The sequence below is a fragment of the Rhopalosiphum padi genome, chromosome 1 (genome assembly GCF_020882245.1).
Source record: "Rhopalosiphum padi isolate XX-2018 chromosome 1, ASM2088224v1, whole genome shotgun sequence".
Classification (NCBI taxonomy): Eukaryota; Metazoa; Arthropoda; class Insecta; order Hemiptera; family Aphididae; genus Rhopalosiphum; species Rhopalosiphum padi.
The window spans coordinates 62,726,169-62,748,331 of record NC_083597.1 but is presented as its reverse complement, the minus strand read 5'-3'; the positions used below and the strand labels follow the sequence as shown (position 1 = coordinate 62,748,331).

General features: G+C 25.0%; 1 protein-coding gene across 1 annotated transcript in view; it reads right to left on the bottom strand.

Moving 5' to 3' along the window:
* Window positions 1-22,163, bottom strand: part of LOC132917466 (uncharacterized) — a 139,720-nt gene that overhangs the window by 19,622 nt on the left and 97,935 nt on the right. Inside the window, exon 8 of the mRNA XM_060978216.1 lies at window positions 18,390-18,466. Coding sequence (XP_060834199.1) covers window positions 18,390-18,466 — 77 coding nt within the window. The remainder of the gene's footprint in view (window positions 1-18,389; window positions 18,467-22,163) is intronic.

Below are 22,163 nucleotides of genomic sequence, written 5' to 3'. Positions count from 1 at the left end.
AGTATCAGCCGTCTGGGGACATTACGTAATTCATAATCACACTTTAGTGTTTACCACTGCCCTGTAAAAATGTATATCATACTCAGATAAAAGATATAAATCTTCTGATAAAAAGAATGAAAAGTTAAAAAAGTATATATATATATATATAAATGTATAATATGTATGCATACACGGATTGCTTTCCCCGAGGGCTCAAACTTATTTGGTCATTTCGTCTTATATTCTTTTGTTCCTGCGATCATATTATATTTTATGTCATTTCTATTCGTCAGATCTACACATTTTATATAAAATATATATTTGTATAATAATAATAATATTATTATTTTGGTTCGAGGGAAAGATTTTTGTATTTTTATTTTTCATTTCAAATCGAAAGATATTTTGTGATTTATTTTACTTTTTATCCTCAAATCATTATTATTATAATCACGAACGTTATTCACTATAGACACGACATGTACTACGAACAGCATGAATATACATTATACATATTATATTATGTGTGTATTTGTGTAATAATAGAAAATTATTGTAGAAGGTACATATAAAATATGGCTCTTCTCTGAATTTTAGTAAATCTGAAAAAAATCAAACTGCATAGCACAGATATTTTAGAATATATAACATGCATATTATATACATAGCATGTGATAAAGAAAATATATATTTGAAGAATATTCCACAATCAGAAGAAAGAAAGAAATCTTCAGCTTCCAATATCAGTGTAATATTATATTATATTATATTATAATACGTACGTCGTCCACGTTATTATTTTGGAATCGTTCGGAAAATTAAAATACAGTTCTATATTATAGGAATGTCTTATACCTTGTATTAGGTGAAACAGTTAATAGCTTAGAAATAGATAAATTAAATAATGCGTTTATTAAAAGTGACTCAATTTAAACTTTTTAGTTGGTTAATGAATAGCCCTAAAACGTGTACGAGTTTGGAACGAGTATGAATGAAAATCAAACAACACGAATGATGTCCATTGTTGTGCTATTACAAATATTATTAGCGATGTCATAGATCCATATTTGCTTTTCGAAAAATCCACGTTATATATTTAGACGTATGTGAGAAATCAAAAGTAATAATATTTGTTTTATTTTCTACTGAAAAATAATATATGTATTTTTTTTTTATTGTTGCGTTCGTTGACGAAAATATATTTTATTATACAGAATGATTCACGAATCATGATTGCCGTGTTTTATCTTCGATAAATTCATTTATTAAAATTAAATTCTGATTCATGAACACCATTTTTATAATAGTTCATCAAGTTTTATTTTTTGTCAAATATTCTATCTAAATCTAGATTTAAACGCTTATATTTTTCTTAATATTGCTGAATTTATTAATAACGGTTTTAAATCAAATTTAAAAAATAATATGTAACGTTTAGACTAGTATTTATCAAACTTCAATAATTTGTATAAACTATAAAATGCTGTTAATGATATTTTTTATAATTTACAAATTATTGTAATATAGCCTCGATAGATTGAAACCTATTACTATGACTATTTGCCTTATTTCTAAGAAAAAAAAATCTAAATAATTTAGAACTATTCATTTAAATTTAAATTAACATAAGTGTACACAAATATTTAAATCGGAGTAGGTTTATGAAAATACCTATATGTATACGAGTAGTCTTTAAGTAAACTTCAAAATTCCAAAAATCAAGATTTTAATAAATACAACAAGGTTAAACGCTGAACGTGTTGTGGATCAACCTGTATAACTCTCTATACAATGTCTTTTATATTACACTGGAGCGGATCTACAGTGTTAATATTTCAGTTTCTTTTTTTAACGTTTCGACGTAAATATAAATACGTAACAGATAATTTCACTTTATTAAAGTAAACTAATTAGACCGAATAATTATGTTAGAGAAGCTGCGTAAGAGAAGTATCTCGCTAATTGGAGTGCCGGGAAATACGACTCCCGTTTTTATACGTTATACGCAGCATCAGTCACAACAACTATACCTACCTACTTCGTATTCGGAAATTGGTTTTTCTCGCTCTCTCGGACATTCTTTGTAAAAGTATAGTGGAATTTAGCAGGATTACATTTTTTTGAAAATTAATTTTCGTTTTTCCTATATTTTTTATTCTTCGGCTAAGCTGTGGACGATCGAGAGGTACAAGAGGGATATAGAGCCATTACTTAATGGAAAAAGTAGAAAAACCAGGACCTAGATTTTTATTATTGTACAATGCCATATATATGTATTTATTTATTTTATAAAAATATCATATTTTACCGAGGGATTTCGCCAATCTTCTTTTTATCACTCTAAGAAACTGTATTTTTTTCAGCACGAGTGCACGACTTTAATCCAAAACAGCGTTATAATATATATATTTATATATATACCTCAAAGCGACTGAGTGTTTTATTATTTTGTACAGAACATAACTATACATTGTATTACTTATTTAGTAATATATATTTACAAAGTTACAACATTGAGATGTGTTTAATCCAATACAGATATACAATATTAATATGTGTGTTTAACAAAAATTAAAACGTTGATGAGACATATGTATTATAATTAGTATATCAAACGATTCATATTCGATTATGTACAACACCTATTATATTTTGAATAATATCCGATTGTCAGTTGCACTCATTTTACTATAGTGGTTCTGTCTAAAACAGAGGAAGCGTGTCCAAAACAATTTTGAGATTGAGAGTAAAAGCGTATTTTAAGTATGCGTAAAAAGGACGTGCACGACGACGTAGAGTCCCGCACCTGTAGAATATACATAATATCGTGTTATACACGAAATTATATTTAATATGTATCGATTGAGAGGATCAATTACTAAATATGAATTTTGGTTAGACATCAAAAAGCATAACTGTCATAATACTATATATATATAACATATATGTATTATACAATATATAAATTATCAAATGAATTTAACTTAATCAAATTATTATATTATTTAACGTTAGGCTGTTTCATGTTATACGCCAAATAAACTTCTACCTACCTATAACATTTTATTTTGCGTATCTTAAATCAAACATGCTTTTTTGCTGCCATTCAAGAGATTTAACGGTTATCATATAATATATTGGATCTAAAATTTGACCTCTAAATTCTAATAATATAAACACGTTTAAAGTTGTAATAAATAAACACCAAGATTATCAAAATTCACAAAAGAGCTGTGAACTGATTAATACAGATTAATTAATACATTTAATGTGTGTCCACAAACATGAGCATATAAAATCATTTTCATAAAATTGGGCATATAATTGATAACACATTATCATATGATATTTTTACTATTTTTTTTCATTTTAGTATTCAGAATTTTTACATACAAGATTTTGATGTAATCCTTAAGACATAATAGTAACGTTATTTTTAATACAGTTTTAACCATTATAAACTATTGAGAATTTAAAAACATATATATATTTATAATGTCTCATTTATTGTCAAAATGGACATAATATAAATAATAATAATAAAATAACCAGGGACTAATATAAATATTATATTTTAATGACATTTTTAACTATTATTGGATTGTAAAATTTTTTATTTCTTTCTAACGCGATTATTATAATAAAATATCTTAAATTGGTTATTTTTTTTTAAAAAGAAATAGCGTGTGTGGAAATATTATAATATTATAAATACGAGCTATTTTCGGCGAAAATGTTTTTACAAATAAGTGCGCTATATTTTAGTATACGGTGGATTTATTCGTAAAAAAACGTGTATAGATTTAAACATATAGAAAACAATAATTATGGAAGAATTAAATAATGTATAACATTTAGAAAAATGTCATCAAATTGACACTGATTGTGTTCAAAAACAGTTTTGAGAAAAAAATAATAAACACATTTTTACACATGACTACTCTTACGGTACCTATATAAATGTTATAATATTATTGTGACTACCTAAAGTATGCAATATATATTACCGTTATTATTCCGATCGTCATCGTTGGAGATCTCGCTTAAACCGTAAGTACGCATTACAACACATTTATTCGGAATAATTGTTTAGGATAATTTTGAAAAGTTCAATAATTAAAGTAAATACATCTTTTTTGACTGATCGGAACTTTAAAAGTTTATTTTGATCTCAACATACTGTGCTTTATATATAATACTTGATATAATTCAACCATTTCATCTAGTGTATTAAAAAAAACGATTAAACGATTAAAAAAAAAAAAAAAAATTAGTCAAATATAAATTATTTTGAACAATCTGAACGGTAGGTTAGATTAACTGGTTTGTACTTATTATTGTTATTATACTCAACCGTTATTATTACTTTGTCAACATACTAGCAATACAGACACGATTTCATAAGAATTCTTTGGAATTTTTCGAGAAATCGCTTGATGGCGTGCAATAGGAAAAGTGTTTCTGATTTTCTTTACAGTACATGAATTAGTTATAAATAAATCTCATATTGTATTTTAATAATACATCAGAGTTGTAAAAAAATATATTGGCATCGACCAAAGTGACACAATAATAATATACCAAACAATAATGTTTAAAATACAATATAAAACCTCTATATAATTAAAAAAAAAAAACTATTTATATTTTATATTTTTCGTTTACACAAAATATATCCGAACTAAAATAGAAAATCAATTTAATACGCCTTTTAAAATATTTAAAATTAATTTGTTGGTTTTTGTAAACTGAAAAATTTCGATTATTTTTTTTTCCAATACAATTCAAAATTCAGCTATTTGTAAGATAAAACGGAAATGACCATCAACGTCGCATTCATCGGCTTTACATTAAACTAAATGACAGTTTTCTTTCATTATTATTGCGACTCAATAAATAAATTAAAATTAAATTCAACGATTAGGCGTTTAGGCGTTGGTAAATACTTACTGGTGTGAAATTGAATTGAATAAACACTCATATTTTAATATAGCATGGGTTTAACACCTTGTTTATCTAAACGATTATACAATATCATTCATCAGTACAAAGACATCCTGTGCATATTTACAAAGTAATATTATAAACAGTGTCGTGTATTATGCATAATCGTCGTGTGAAAACAAGCACAGCAAACCAGGTAATTTTATTTATACATAATTTAATATGATCATCGTAATTGCGGTGAGCACACACATAAATTTATTCTAGACTGTGCACGTCTTATAATAATTTTATTATTGTTTTCGAACGTTGTTGCATTTCGCTCGTCGTTGCTGATTAGTGATCGCGAGAACTGCATTTTTCTACATAATTCTATTCGAAGATAGTGCATTACACACACACACACACACACACACACACACACACACACACACACACACACACACACACACACACACACACACACACACACAAACACACACACGAGTCGCCGCAGCACGTAGAAAAGTAAACTTTCGCAAATCACCACGGCAACTCATTAAAATTATTTACGAAACTGTAATGAGTGAGGAGCAGATACTCGTAGACTTAATATTCGCGCCTGAGCTCGACAATTCGAAAGTTTGCGTTGAAATTACTTAAGCTTCGTAGAAGTTTTCTTCTTTACTCGCACTCGAATCTCTTCACACGTAAAGTGTTTAGGTCACGGTGACTTAATTTGATAACGAGACCAAAAAATGGTAGTACTATAAAACAATTTGTTATTATAATAAATTATAGGTACGATTATGCAGTAATATTATAAATTATTATTTTATGCCACTACTAAGAATCTTGTTGGATATAAATATAATCAAAATTTAAAATGTACGACATAGTTCATTATACACTTTCAATATATTTGAAAAACATAATTGAAAAAAATTGCCTACATATAGAATAATATATACTATTATGAAAATCAAAAAGTTTTTGAAATGTTAAAACAAAAATAAAATAAACTATAACAGGCGTAAATTTGAAACTATAGTTTAGATTTAGTTATCCCTCAATGTAATTGAAAAGTGTATTATTCTTCACCTTTCCAATTTGTTATCTTTCGTAATATATTAAGGCTTAGGCTTATAATTTTTTCAGTTTTCAAGAAATTCTTGATTTTCCCAACTATGATGGTAATATGACATAATTGGAAATATTCTATAGAGGTGTATATTTTTATATTTTCAAAATATATTAGATATGTTTGATATATAATATATATAGCCGACGCAATCGTCGTTGCGCTTCGCCAAATCGAAGTTATATGTTTTGGTATCCTTCGGTTATTGTATTAATCGTGATAACGATATTATATAATATCGACATCACTCGGTGTATTGTGAAAAACCATGAACGCAGCTAACCGCTGTTAAGGATTGGTGGTAATTATGGAGATATTATGGTTATTACCACAGTTTACCGACAACAGGGCGCTAGCCAAAGTGCGTGTGCCCACATAGACATTCGATTTTATAATATATACGATATCAGTGCAAGCGCAGCTGGTGCTTCTCGTACACGGTGTAAATTTGTCGTTAAACGAAACCAACGTTTGTACGATATTCGTGGTATACGTAGGAGGTAACATCGTACATGAACCCGTATCATATAGTAATCAAAAAAATGGTCCCACAGGCACTATGCCTTGATGGAACTTAGACCTCTTTTTAGCACTCTTGACAGATACATATCCATAATATACTCGCGTAACCGCCCGATACTAGAATTTATTTTATTTTACACCACGCGTGATCACGTCTTCGCCATCTAACGGTTTTAGTCATTTGGTTAAAATTCAAAAATTATCAACCGTAGTCCGTAGGTACTTGCAACTTTTTACCATTACAGATGTATACAAATAATACATAATATTAATATAGAATATATTATATTCTGTATGTAACAGTATTTTTACTAATACTTAATGTATTCTAATTTTAAATTATTGTCCATATTTCGAACCATTTTCACACTACTCTATACGTAGTAGTGGTATATAGTAAGTATTGACTTTAAATTTAAAATAATAATATGTGATAATTAAGAAATGTAAAGTTTTTGATAAAAATTTAATTCAGTATACCATATTGCAACCAGAAAAATATTATTAATAGTAATATATATAAATTAAAAAAATACTCTTAAGAAAAGTTGTTGAAACACTGTCTCTGATCATTCGTATACAATGATATATCTTTGAATTCAAATTTAACACATCCATCAGATTATAGCATACTCAACGACGAGGTACATTATTCAAAACATTTTTTACAGCACAGCTAGAGACTTCGATGTTTTTATTTTCGTATTTAATTGTAGTTTATGTTATATCAATCATCGACATATCTCAATGAGCTCTGTGTTTCCTTCAAAATGTCATACATGAACATTATTAACATCCATGTCGAAGTTCTTTTATTTATTTTTCATATGAGTGATAGATATCAAAAAAATAATAGGTACTACACCAAATTCATTTAACATAACCAACCGCGAAACTCGCCGTTTAAAACTGCCAAGACTTCCTCCATATTGACATGTACAAATTCAGCGGAGGGCAAGAAAAACTATAATAAATCGATATTTTATATTTAAAGGGAATATTATTAATAATTTGAAATTAAAAAAATACAATAAATATGATTATAAATTTATTGAATTTATCAAAGAGTATAAAATATATGTATAATAATAATTATTTTAAATATATTTTATTATTAAATATAAAAAAATGTAAAGCAGAACACAATTAATTATTAACAATGGTTATATTTTTAATCAAGGTCTTCGTAATATGAATAGTATGATAGTATGATAGTATGATAGTATGATACATTTAACTAACTTAACAAACTAACCATCCTTAAATGTCGACTAAATTAATTTTATTATTTTTTAAGTAAAGAAGTAAACTTTATATTTAACTTCAATCATTGGCTAATGATACAATTTTTTTTCACAATACTGTATTATAAGTAATTAATAATATTATACCTGGTATATGAGAAGAAGATTGAATTTAAATACATATGTTTTCTTATTAAACTTAATTAATACGTTTGAAATATATAATGGGAATATAATAATATATTATACAAATCGTTTTTTTTAAATACAATTCTAATTAAAGTGGAAACGCTTAATAATTAACAAATTTCTAGTAATATGACAATTTTCAAAGGTAAAATAATAATAATAAGAAAAATATTAAAAAACCCAAGAAGCAATTTTTAATCGAATATTTGTCTTTCCCAACTTCTTAAGTCAAATATTTGAATATGAAATAATTAAAAAAGTAAAATAAAAGTATTCTTTGTTATTAAAAAAAAACTTTCACCGTAAATCTTCGAAAAAATAAACTTGCATACACCGAAAGCCTTACATATTGTATTATTTTTTTTAATAATTCATCGAAGTTAAAGAAAACAAAATTAATATTTTTTTTTCATTTGAAGTTTTCCAATTTAATATTTTCCACGACGCATATATTATACACAATGCATTTCCCTGTACGATACTAGCTAATAATATTATAATATTAAGTAATATAATAAACAATGTATTATTAAAAAAATGTCTCTACTTTTGTGATGTATTTATATTGAACGACATAGTATAAAGTTAAACGCAGTTTATGCTTATATTATATTATATGATATACCTACTTATTTGTTATTTGATTGAATTTAATGACATAAACTAATTAAATTACTACTGTATACTACAGTACTAGTATTTGAACAAAATTAAATCTATTTTAGATTGTACACGGAGGAAGATACGTAATGCATTTACGACGATGTACGATGGGTTAGGCCAAGTTTTTCAGCAGAAAGTGTATTTCAAAAGTTTTATGTGGCAAGTTTCTAGAACGAAAATTGTACATGGCCGATGGGTTTCTTTTGAAATGGGTAGTTTTTTAGTTTTAAACGGAATTTCGGCGAGCGCAAAAGAAGAAACAACTTACTGAAAAATTAAAAAAAACCTACAAATTATCAAAATGAAGGTTATATTTTGTTAGGAATTGAAAATTTATAAATCTTCACACTTTATGAAATTTTTGATGCAGAAAAATATTTAAAATTATACCTATTATGTTCTAATATTTGTAATATATATTATGATCATAAAATTATCATAAGCTGTACTAGATACTCGTCACTATTTTCTATTATTATAAAGTATTCGTAGTTTGTATAACATAAAATGCAGTTATTTAATTATTGTATGTATTTTCTTATATGTCATTATATTTAAAAATGTTAAGTAAGTACCTATGCGGATCCTATAGATGAGACATTTTCTTTATTGAACCATTGCAAACAAATATAATTGTAAATATGAAATTCAAACAACGATAAAACATAAACGAGAAGAAGCAAATGCTTTTGCTAAAATATTTCCTACGAGCACTGTTATTCCGTCATCACGACAAAATATTACATCGAGTACGATATGCCGCCGTTAGCGGAGTATGTGAGACATGTTAATATCGATGTCAGAACTCCGTTTAGTCGTCGAATCAAAAGCATCCGATCTAATATTATAATAATTTAGTCAAACAAAAGTATTTATTTTTTTCGAGATTTACTGATTCCCCATAAACCGTCATTTGACGGTTTCATTTTCTACAAACGGTCTCGGGTGACGTAATATTATCACAAATAATGCTCTATGTCCGCATATACAGTAATGGAATGTATTAGGTAATTACTAATTAATATGGATGATTCGCCGTCCTTACCTCCTTTTTTATACCAACCTTTTTAATAAAGTAGAACTAACAGTTAATTCATACTTTTATAGTATGCCTAATCACACACTGTAATAACCAATGATCTATGAAATACAAAGACACTTATTGCCGACATATACGTGCAAGTATACAAAATCTTAAGAAAAAAAAAACTATTTTAGTAACAATATTAGAACGTTTAATGATATGATTTTGATTAATACTTAATATTATCTGAAATCTTGAATAATTTAATATTTCTATACAGTATGAATACGTTTTAACGTGATTCAATCATAGTTTAAAGATTTACAATGATTGTTCCGTTTGTGAAAATTAAGATTTTCCATAAAATGTTAAAAAAAGAACAAAGGTCCCTAAAACGTTTTACCTATTTCATCGAATCTGATTTAGTACTCTTTACTGTATATGCAATTCAATTTATTTGACATCCCGCTTAATCCCATTAAACTGAAGTTCCATTTTGACTTTGACGTTATATCCTTTTTCGCCATGCATAATATAACGCATTCAACTAACATATGTAATATGTTAATATTTTTTTAAGATTATATTTATAACCAATAATAAAAAAAAAAAATGTACTCAAAACATCACACGGTGGGGTGTAAGCTTTTTGTGAAAGTTTATACAGTTACGTTTTTATTTTATTATTTTTTCTTTTGATCTGGAAATTATGACGGAATTTTGTACAAGAATAAATTATGTTTGCAGTACAATTTGGATGAAGATAAATATTTGTGTACAAAAATAAATACATTTATAAATTATTGATTTCTAAGATTTTTCCTTGACAGAATATGACGAGATTAAACTTAAATAATATTATATGATTTGTCTGTATAACTAAGTTTAATTTCCATGAATAACTTTAAAAAACATATTAACACATATTAAATATGATTCAAATATTAATAAACTACGATAAAATTATTAAAGGAATATTTAAAATCCAAATTTCAAACAATAATATATTATTACAGTTATCGCAGAATACAGAAATGTAATACACATTCACTAAAATCTTACAGTATATATATTTAATTTAATTTGTTTTTATTTTATCATAAAAATTATAAAATAAATATATTATAAAATAGTATTGAGATTCTTAAAATAAATCTTTGACTAATAATTGCAAGGCATATGATACACGAATCGATTGAATAGACAATATTTTAGCTATTTTGAATGTCATTTTTTTGAAAAACAAAAAACATTATTGCAAAATCCATTTACATCCAAACATCGCTGATCATTTAAAATTCTGAAAGATCTGTTGATAGTACCAAATACTGTTTATTTATATAAATCACATTATCTAGTTGTAGTTAAACAAATAAATACAATTATTTTATGGAAAAGTAAAAAAATGTTTAATATATTTTTAATAAATAAAACAGTTTATCACTTAAACAGTCGTAATTCAATTAGAACGTAAATTGAACATTTTATAAATGTTATAAGTACTACCAAGTTAGTCAAACTTATACAAGTCAACGAGTAATGACATTTTTTTGGAAAATAACGGATTGTTATTGCAGAAACCATAAGTAACTTATTAATATAATTTAATTAAAACTTATATTTATTTAGTTCCAAAAAAAAAACTAGTCACTCCTAATCATATTTAATAATGAACAGTTAAATGATATTTTTATCAGAAGAATAGCAACAAAAACACTTGGGTCAAGTTAAATGCACCATATTTTAGAATGTATAACAGTAACTATTACGGATCATAATTAGTAATCGTCCATTTTCTCAGGAAAAGTAAATTATAAAATATATAAAACTTGATATTTTTATTTCCAACCTGAATGCACAATATATCAACGAAATATTATTATAATAAGAATATATAGCTGGTGCAATAACGTAACTAGGGAGATGTTGAAATGGGTGATATATCATCTCGAGATCTTTTTTTTTTTTACATAATATGTTAGTTGATTAAAAAGAACTAAATATATTACTATAAAAAATATATATAATGTATGAATTATTATAAATTAAAAGGTATATATTTATATTTGTTTTACTCCGCGCTTAACTTAGACGATTATGAAATATAAATATCCCCCCCCACATCACACACACACAAAATGGTCATAATTATTCCACTGAGCTGATGTATAAGGTATAACATAATTAATTTACACTCTTGTGTGGGAAAACCAATAATTTATTATTTATTCAAGTAATTTATACATTTATTTTTAAATTATTAAAAATATAGCAATTGTATTATAAAAATTGAATATGCACGTGTGATAAAAAAAATTGAATAACTTAAAGGTGTAGTACATAGATTTTTGACTTTTTAAAACTCAAACATCGATTAAATAGTTCTAATTATGATTATTATAAAAGTAGTATAAAAAATATATAAACATATATAAACTAGAATAAACAAGACGATTTCAATGAATTTTCCCATAACGATCTGACAATGTATAATGACAAAAAAAATTAATTCAATAATATAATAATAAACAAAAATAACAATTTGAAATTCAGAAAACAATGACAAATTAAATCTATTAAATGATGTCTACCCTATTAATTTTAAACTTTATTGCGGCGAAACCTTGATAATTGATTTACTTTTCGGAAACTCAAGTATGGCAACATATTTGAAATATAATGTAATCGATAAAATACATTCAATTTATCAATGGTCTATAACCATAAAAATCAAATTCGAAAATTGACAAGATTCAATCGAAATAAAAATCAAATATTAATATATAATAACATTTTTTTTTTTTTGCGGCGTTTTAATTTAAATTGATCTTACTTAAAATTATCGTAAGATACATAACTACGTAATTAAAATCTAAAAATTGATAAAAAGAAAAAAAGCCGACAGAAAATTTACCAAATAATAATAATATCAAATTAAGAAAAAAAATAAGCCCATTTGCTGGATTCCAATATTTTCTTTATTATTTCCGATGGCATTTATTGCATTACAATATTTTTACCATCTTAATCCAACCTCCTGAACCGTTATCAGTTATAGATAAATAAATAAATTGCTAAGACACCTTTGGGTCATATTTTAATGAATTAATTGATTAAATTCAGTCTTTTCTGAAATAACGTGATAACTCTTACACATAATATCTTTAAACGTTTTTTGATTGATCAGTTTCAGGATTTAATATTTAAATAATTATAAGATTCAATACGCACGAACGTACATTTGTTTCGTTTTTAATATCGACAATTTATTGGAAAATAACCTTTTTTTTCTAGTTCATATTATTATTTATCAACTTTTTTTCGTTGTTGTCATTAAAAAATATCGTGATTTTATCATTATTCTAATCGTATAAAACATTGAACATTTAACGAAATTCGAATATTATTGTTAAATTTGTACATAATATTTTGATTGTATTTCATTGTTATATTATACTCGTATCATGTACTTGCAGTTGATTTTTAACATACAATTTTATTTTGATTTATTCGCCAAACGTTGGTTATTTCATTTATCTGACACGTGATATGTCAACCTAAATTAAATTCGAATTAATAATAAAAATTGTATTCCCGTTTTTAATATATTATAATAATTTATCTAATTTGTTTAATTATTTTAAAAATAATAGATTTGAGATTTAAAATTGTTGTTAAAGCTACGTTTAGTATATACTATTCAAATCACTATGTCCACATATGTCTTATTATTCAAACCATTTACTCGAAAGTTTTAAATTATCTTTCTGTACAACGTCAACGTGTTGACGCTATTATTTAAATACAATTTATGTTTTTATTTTGTCTGAACATTTTTTTTTCAAATGTCAACTCAACAAAGAAATATTTTGTTTAGAATTACTATATTATAGCATTTAAACATTAAGGCTCTCAAAAATAATATTTTACCGAAGTAGGTAACTGATGTATGTATATAATAATATATAGCATATACCAATACAATCTATATACCTATTATAATTATTAGATAATATATTTGTACTCGTATGCTTTTTATAATATTAGAAACTAATATATTAAATTTAATGAATTTTCGTATTTTTTATTAATAATTTCTAAATTATGCCTTTGTAAAGTCCCTTAAAACGAAGATATAACACAAACTCTTAAGAATATTTATGATCTAACTTAGATCTAAGAATAACAATATTGTTAAGAACATGCATACATTTGCTTTTTTTCTAAAAATTTCTATTATATTAAGAAATTATAACTTGCAAATATGCAATGGAATTTGTAAATTAAATCTGCCATATATTTATATTTTACTATAATAATATAGTATTATAATATTATTATAAATATTTATACAATTAATAAATAAGATTGAACACTAAACATTTTTTTTTATCTCAAATGTTTTTTCATCAATTTTTTTTATCCAATACTTTTTTTTTTTAATTAGTTAATATAGCAACATATGCCATCAACACAACAGTATTGAGTAAAGGCCACTGAACTATTTATTTTTTTTTTTGTATTTAGTTCAGTGGTGAAGGCATTAAAACAAATTATTTTTAATCCGTCTAACGTTTTTACAATCGTTTACAATAAACAAATTTGGTATTTGATGGATTTAGCACACTAAAGTTAGATACCAGACACGGTTTTATTTTTTAGCTTATACATTATAATTAAAGCCTTTCAAAATTATGTGTGAGTTACTAGTTTTGTAGTTAGTTATTCAACATAATAATACGTTCGTAATAAGGATTACAAATAATATTACTATTTTTTTACAAACTTATTCTTTCTCATGCTGAAAATACGTGAGCCGGAATAGTAACTTGTGAATTTTTGAACTTTAACTACAAATCAATGGTTTTAAAAATAATAAATTATAACAAATATATTTTATGAGTTAATAAGGGTAAACCGTAGGTATTATATTTTAAAATAAAATGATTTATATTATTATATTAAAATTTCATGTAAAAATTCTAAATATTATTTAAATATATTATAATAAATATATTATGTACTAGATAAAAAAATTAATTCCATTTTTTTTTATTTTAAATAAAACTATTTTTATTTGATACTTTATCGTTACTTCTTGAATAAAGTATAAACTATGGTTAAGCAGTTCCAAAGGTCAGAATTTGAATAAATACATTAATATAAACAATTATTGTGAGGGGGGGTTGTAAATCATCAAGTATATTTGTTATGTATTTTTGGTATCTTGAGACGGCACTTGATATGTATCGCAAAAATAATATGCATATCACGCGCTTTTCGTTTTTTTGCGGAAGATAATGCTAGCGATTATTTCCTTGTCATCGACAGATGGGTTTGGGAGTGGTGGCATGCAAGATTCCGTTTTATAGTGGAACGGAGTACTCATACGATCTACCAACTACACTATATATACGTATAATGTACGCTGGTGAGAGTAACCCCGGTTGAGAACAGTGCAATTTTTATTATTTTATCCCTTAGTTATAACTTTATAAGACAGAGGTTCTCAGACATTTTATTGCGCATATCGCTCATAATAATATAATGACGAGTATTACGGATCAGTCGATTACCACGCCGCTGTTATAATAACTGAAAACGAAACTTTTCTACATGAGACATAATGTTCGTTTTTTATATACACATATTTATACATTATATTTTAGTTTAACGCCTGTACCATTTCAGTAGTTTGAGAACCATTGTAGCGGCCTAATATTATATTATACGGCGCGTATTTCGCCAAAACGTTATCGCCACGCTTCGAACGTGCACTCACATAGTAATAATAATAATAATATTAAACCATACATTATTCAAGGTGGCACAACAATAATAAGGAATATAAGGATATCCATTAAACGCGAACAGACAGACACGAAGCCGAGAGCCTGTTGAAATGTGCGGCACCGGATTTATGGTTTTTAATAACGTGGCGCCCATTGGATGCGAGCAAAGTATATAAATATATATATATGTACTATGTTCTCAGTTCTGCTTTCTGTACGACGTATTTTTACATTATATTATACGCCCGGACGTTCATGAGAGCGGTTTGACCGTAGTACGACTACAATCGTTAGGGGTTTCGCGGGTAGAGCTTGGCTCCCGTTCGGGGAAACTACCTTATTAGGTATAAACTAAAATATAGGTATGTGTACCTATTATATTATAACCTATAGTATTGCAGGTATTATATAATGATATAATACAGGCTGGTGGTTGACTGGAGGGAGTGTTGTCGGATTAAACGACGATTACCGACCAGAACCGTAGAGAGGAAAAAAAGTTTCATTTCCTATCAAATAAGAAATTATTACAACGGAATGGAAACGAACGGGTCGACTCGTTAAACGAAACAAAAATAACTGAAAATAAAGAGGTGGAATTCGCTCACTCCTTCATTAGGTTGACATTAAATATGGCATTACAGAATAGAGAAGTGAGTTTCTTTTTTCTTTTCTTTTTTTCGTAATAATTGTAATATTTTCTTCTCTTTTTTTAGTTTTTCTTTTCTTTTCTTCGATACTTTTTTACATTGCTGCGCCAGCAAGTCAAATGAATTTAATCACGAGCGTTTAATTAAACGTTTGATTGAAAGACGCAAGAACAAAGAGTAACGGCTATTAATTAAACTTTCAAGTGGAAAACGTTTTGTGGAAACGGCTTAAACCTTTATAGGTGCCCACTGAGCCTTGTAAGAGAGGGAATATATTATTATATACCTTTATATCTATGAATACACGTCTGCTTGGACAAACCGTTTAAACAAACATTTAATTTCACTCGGAATGTTCATTGCGTTCATCCTTTTCTGTACATTTATGAACTTTGTAAAAAAATGAACTTAAAATCATTTAACCTAGACAACTTTCTGCAGTAACAATACAATTGACGTTGGTAAAGGTTATAAACTCTACATAACAAAAAACCCAACGTTTAGAATCTAATTTACATTGTGCATATCTGTTTACCGATAAATTTGTAATTTAAATTTCTTTTTCTATCAAAAATACGATTTTGTACACACAATGACACATGTGAAAAACAATGCCAATACATACATTGTGTACAAATAAAAAAAGCAACTAAAGGTGGGACATTGACGTGTAAACATTTTAAAGGTAGTTAAAGTATTTATTGTAATAACTTCTAGCTTTAATCAGTTAATTTTAAAAATAATACAACAAATTAAATTCATTATTATACATATGTATAACTGTATATAACTAATTTATTAATTATTTTTCTATCTAATCAAGCTGCACAATGATTTAAAATAAAAATAATTAAATAAATAATATTCCTTGAAGCATTATAGTGATACAATTTTGTACCAAAATGTGTAATAAAAATAAATAGTAAAATAAAAACCATTAGTTATTATTTGAAAAAAATTGAAAGATGAACAATTTCAATGCGTGCTCCAGGGGATAATAATCAAAAGAAATGAACAGTTTAGTTTTCAACTAAATTATATACTTATTAATATATTTCTCATAACTATTAACTTTTAGAATTATATATATTATTTTTTTTATATATCTACATTCTTTATTCACTTATAACTTAACGAATTTTATGTTGAATTACATATTTTAACTAATGAAATTTTCAAGTAAAGCCAGTATAGTTTCAATCATAAATATTTAAACAATTTAAAAATTGTCATTCACTATAATAATTGGCGTTACGTTTATAAAAAAAAAAACCAATTTTATTGTTTAAATTCTAAATTTTCGTGTTTAATGTTTTTATGTGGATGAATTTCAATATTTTAAGAAAACAATAGAGATAATTTAAATTAAATAATAAAACTATTATTATTTTATAATAATAATAATAGAAATGAGTCCATGAGTTCATGTAAGAAATTAAATCATGGACCCCACAAGAACATGGGGACCATTATCTTCTTGAAGAATCAATAAAAATAAAAAAAACAAAATAAAACAAGTCTGAAAACTATTTTATTTAGGTGGTTACTGGTTATACTTAAGGAAATTTGTGGTTTCAAATTCAGACTTAAGGAATTATTTTTAGTATTTTATTCTAACAATGGTTGTTCATAAACATATTTTTGTCTATATATATCTGTATATATAATACCCGTTTAATAAGTTTATTAAATATACTTTATTGCAACAAACCGATGATAATCTTATTACATGGTTGTATTCGCTTTTAAATATGAAACATCCACTAAGAATTAATTCTAACATAAATTAATATTTATACAGGTTTATATAACTAATAATAATAATAATAATAATAGGTACCTAAATCAAAATTTAATGTTTATAAAATTGGTTTTTTTTTTTGTATGGAGGATTCTTGATTACGATGAAAATCCTCTTTACAAATTATATTAATATAATACAACAAAATATTGTGTATTATGTTCAAACATTTTAAAACAAAAACCATGTTTACAAATATAAGTAATTTAAATAATGTTTTGAATCTATGTTTACGTTTTAGTAGATGATCACTGTTGTGAGTAAATATATTATAATGAAAATGATAAAGTTGAATTTAAATCTGCGTATTAACATCAGAAATGTAACGATGAAAACTTTAATGTAATAATACATAATTAAATAAATATATACATCATATTTAATAATGTATATTTTCATTTAATGTTCACTGTAGTAAATGTAAAATAAATTAACTACAATTGATAATTTTCACTTACCCGAGTGTTTGGAAATAGTTCTTTTAATTTCATGTTCACCGTTAATAATTCCATTGGTACTGCGTTGAGATTTATCTCTGTAAAAAAAAATAAATATATAATATTATATTAGATATATGAGATTTTAGCTCAAAATAATAGTTAACATATATTTAAGTGATAAGTAGACATATTTTTTATTCTTTAAAAATCCATGATAAATTAAAAATATTTTTGAATTTAACTTAAAAAACATCACAGTATAGTACTTTAAAAACTATATTATAATAATTAAGTTTTTAGTTAGCTAATCTTAGTTTTTGTATAATATTATAATATAACACATAGTTGGATATTCAACTATCTTAAAAGCTTTGTTTGTTAAAAAGGATTTATAATAGCAAAGATATTTAATTTTAACACTGCCACTTATTTGTGATTAATTGATTATAATATATTCATTTTAAAATTGTAATCCACTATATTCGTTTTGACATAAATCATTGAATTTCAATCGATCTAAAAATCATAATGAATTCTATAAAATTAATAAATAAAAAACACACAGAAATTATAAAAAATATATAATTATTTTTGAAATAGTTATTTTGTATTATTTTTAATAGTGTTAGATGAACTATATAATTTTTCATAACAAATTGTAAAATTATACTTAATATCTTCAATTTCAATTCGCTACATTACTTCATATCATAGTTTATTATTATATAATTTTAACTAAAATGAATTAAAAATAATTACTATAATTTAATATTTAACATTTGTTTGCATATTATTATTATTTTAAATCTTTTATTTCTTTAAATTTGTCTTAAATTTTGAAACTTTAAAATATTTGAATAATTTAGTAATATAAGGAAATGTTATTTTTGTGTTGAATGATAATAGTTACTAACACATGAATATCTCATGGCAAAGGAAGAAAAACCTACGTGCACTACCTACGGTGCCGAATTATCAGTCAACCATATTTTTACAGAATACCTCCAGTACACAGATGAACTCAACAACCTAAACGTCCTAAACATCCCCAACACTCTAGTCTATACACAGCACTCAGACCGAACGCAAACACCACCATCTAGTTTTAAGATTTTTAAGAAAATATAAATTAAACGATTTAATTTAAATAACATTTATTGTAAATTAATATAAAAACCAACGGCCGCCGCTGTCAATGTTTATTTACGATCAATAAAATAATAATAATAATAGTTATTGTATAAATATTTGTTTACCACGCTGTATCTTACAAAAGCTTTTAAAATATAATTTAAGTAAAAAATCTAACTGGTGATCTTTTTTATGTTTTTATACTTATAAAACATGATAATAAGAACATAGTGCATCTCTAGTTTTCATGAAATATTGATAACATAATAATTATTTACTCATCGTAACATTTTAGCTTTTAAATAAATTTACACATAAAGTGGTATCAAAATTAATTATTAAAATTCAACATAAAAACTGTTGGTGTTTATAAAACAAATCCCTAGAATAATTGCATGCAAAATCATGTTTTAAATCGTTTTAACTTATGGCGAGTAGTTAAAAATGGTAATGTAAATATTTTTCAATGCTTTACAGAGTGGATAATACCTGAATGTTTTAATTATAAAAACATCCAAAGAATTTTACTTAACTAATTTTTTACAATAAGTTATTATTATTAACATTATAGTACTATTTAAATGATCTATGTAATATTTTTATTACTTTTTAACTACCACCTGCCAAAGCTAATGAGTGCGTAGTATATAATAAATAATAATAATATATATATTTTTCATTTAAATTGTTATAGTTCGAAAAAAAATCCCCCTTAGTTTAATAACTGTATACAAAACAACAAACATAATTAGGTATTTTTAAGCGTATCATTAGTAACGGTATATTAATGAATAGTCGTAAGGACCAAATCATATGTATATAGTTAAAATTTAACAAAGATTATAAACATTTAGCTGTTAAAAATATGCAATATTGAATGTATTAGTTATTGTCGTTTTAATAGTTTTATTTGTTGTACAGAAGTCATGATTAATTTGATTGATAAAACGATATAGTTGTATTTATTGTTGATAGACTAAAGATGACAAACTATTAATATTAAAACGATTAAGCGAAAAAAAAATGGAGTATTTAGAATAAATAATTATATTATATTTTTTAAATTAAGGATATTTTACATTTAATTATATTTTTTCTTTTTTACTTTCTGTAGAGGAATTACATTATTTACGAATATACATTAACTGAATTACACTTAAATTTATTATTTTAATTACACTTTTACCAATTGCAATATTGCACATATAAACTTATAATGTGCATATTATATTATTATATATTTTTTTATATTTTAACAATACTAAAAAGAAAAGAACAAAATAAGTATAATAGATAGACAATGTTTTAAGAAGGTAAGTATAAGATCACAGAATTAGTTTAGCAATCTAATATCAATAGATAGGTACATATAAGAATATTGTTGTGATTAAATTTTATTGCATATATTTATAGTATGCAAAACAGTAATCATGGCCGGGATTGAAAAAAAAAGATTTACCCACATTGTAACCTATTGTGTAATAAAACCCAAAATAAAGCTGCGTATACATACTATACATAAACCGTTTAAATATAATTACATAAATAATCGCTTCAAATGCCCTGGGGATGCACTCAGCTACGAAAAACATACCTACGCCTAAATGACCTAAACCTCATTGACAAAATTTAAGTTAAATTAGCTTATTTTATTTTAAGTACATGAAAAAAAAATATATTTTGATATTGGTGAGTTATAACATTATATTATGTTATATATATGAACTAAGGTTATTATATAGATAACTAAGGTAACAAATGAAAAATAATTAAAATCTTTTTGAATTTTTCATGATATTATTATACATTTACTAAATTTTGAACTTTTTTTATTAACCATAAATATGCGTTTTGCATATTATATTATTTATAGGTTATAATTTATAATTGACCGACTTTAGTATAATTATTTATCACTTCGTGTTTTTGACAAGATTCATCTATTTTTAGCTCCAGCATTCATAATATATTGAGTATACCATACTAATAGACCGATTTCAACAGTAATTTTTCAGTTAGTAGGAACATTTCATAAATACAATTTTGATGACACGGAATTTAAGATAAACAAATCAGGTGACAATGTTTTATTTTCCCTGTAAGATAACGTGTGAATGAATGATATTTAGAAATTTTGATTATTTCTTTACCTTTGAAAGTCTTACACACAATATTTACTATCGAACTATTTTAGTTAAATTAATTTAAATGTTAATTTATAACTAGTCTATCGATTAAAAGTCGTTGTTAAATAATATTATAAAATAAACTATTAAATAAATTCACGTAGTAAGGTTTTTTAGAGAAACATGGTAAATTTATAATGTTATTATTCCCACTGGTTGTTATGTCAGTAATACAATAAATTAAGCCTGAATCTGAACACAGCTATAGAGTTATATTGATTTAACAATGTGTTTGATTTATACGAGTATTTTCAGAAAAACAATTTTTCTTGTAATAAAATCTAAAAAAAAAGACTTACTTAAGACATTTAAAAATAATGTCTTAATGGTTTTCGAGAAAAACATTAAAACATTAATCATAAAGCAAACACCCATTTTCAGACAAATATTGACAATTTATAAATCAATAGGTTAGGTAAGCTCAGAAACATTTTCCAAATATAATGATTTATCATTGTTCTTAAAATTAAAAACG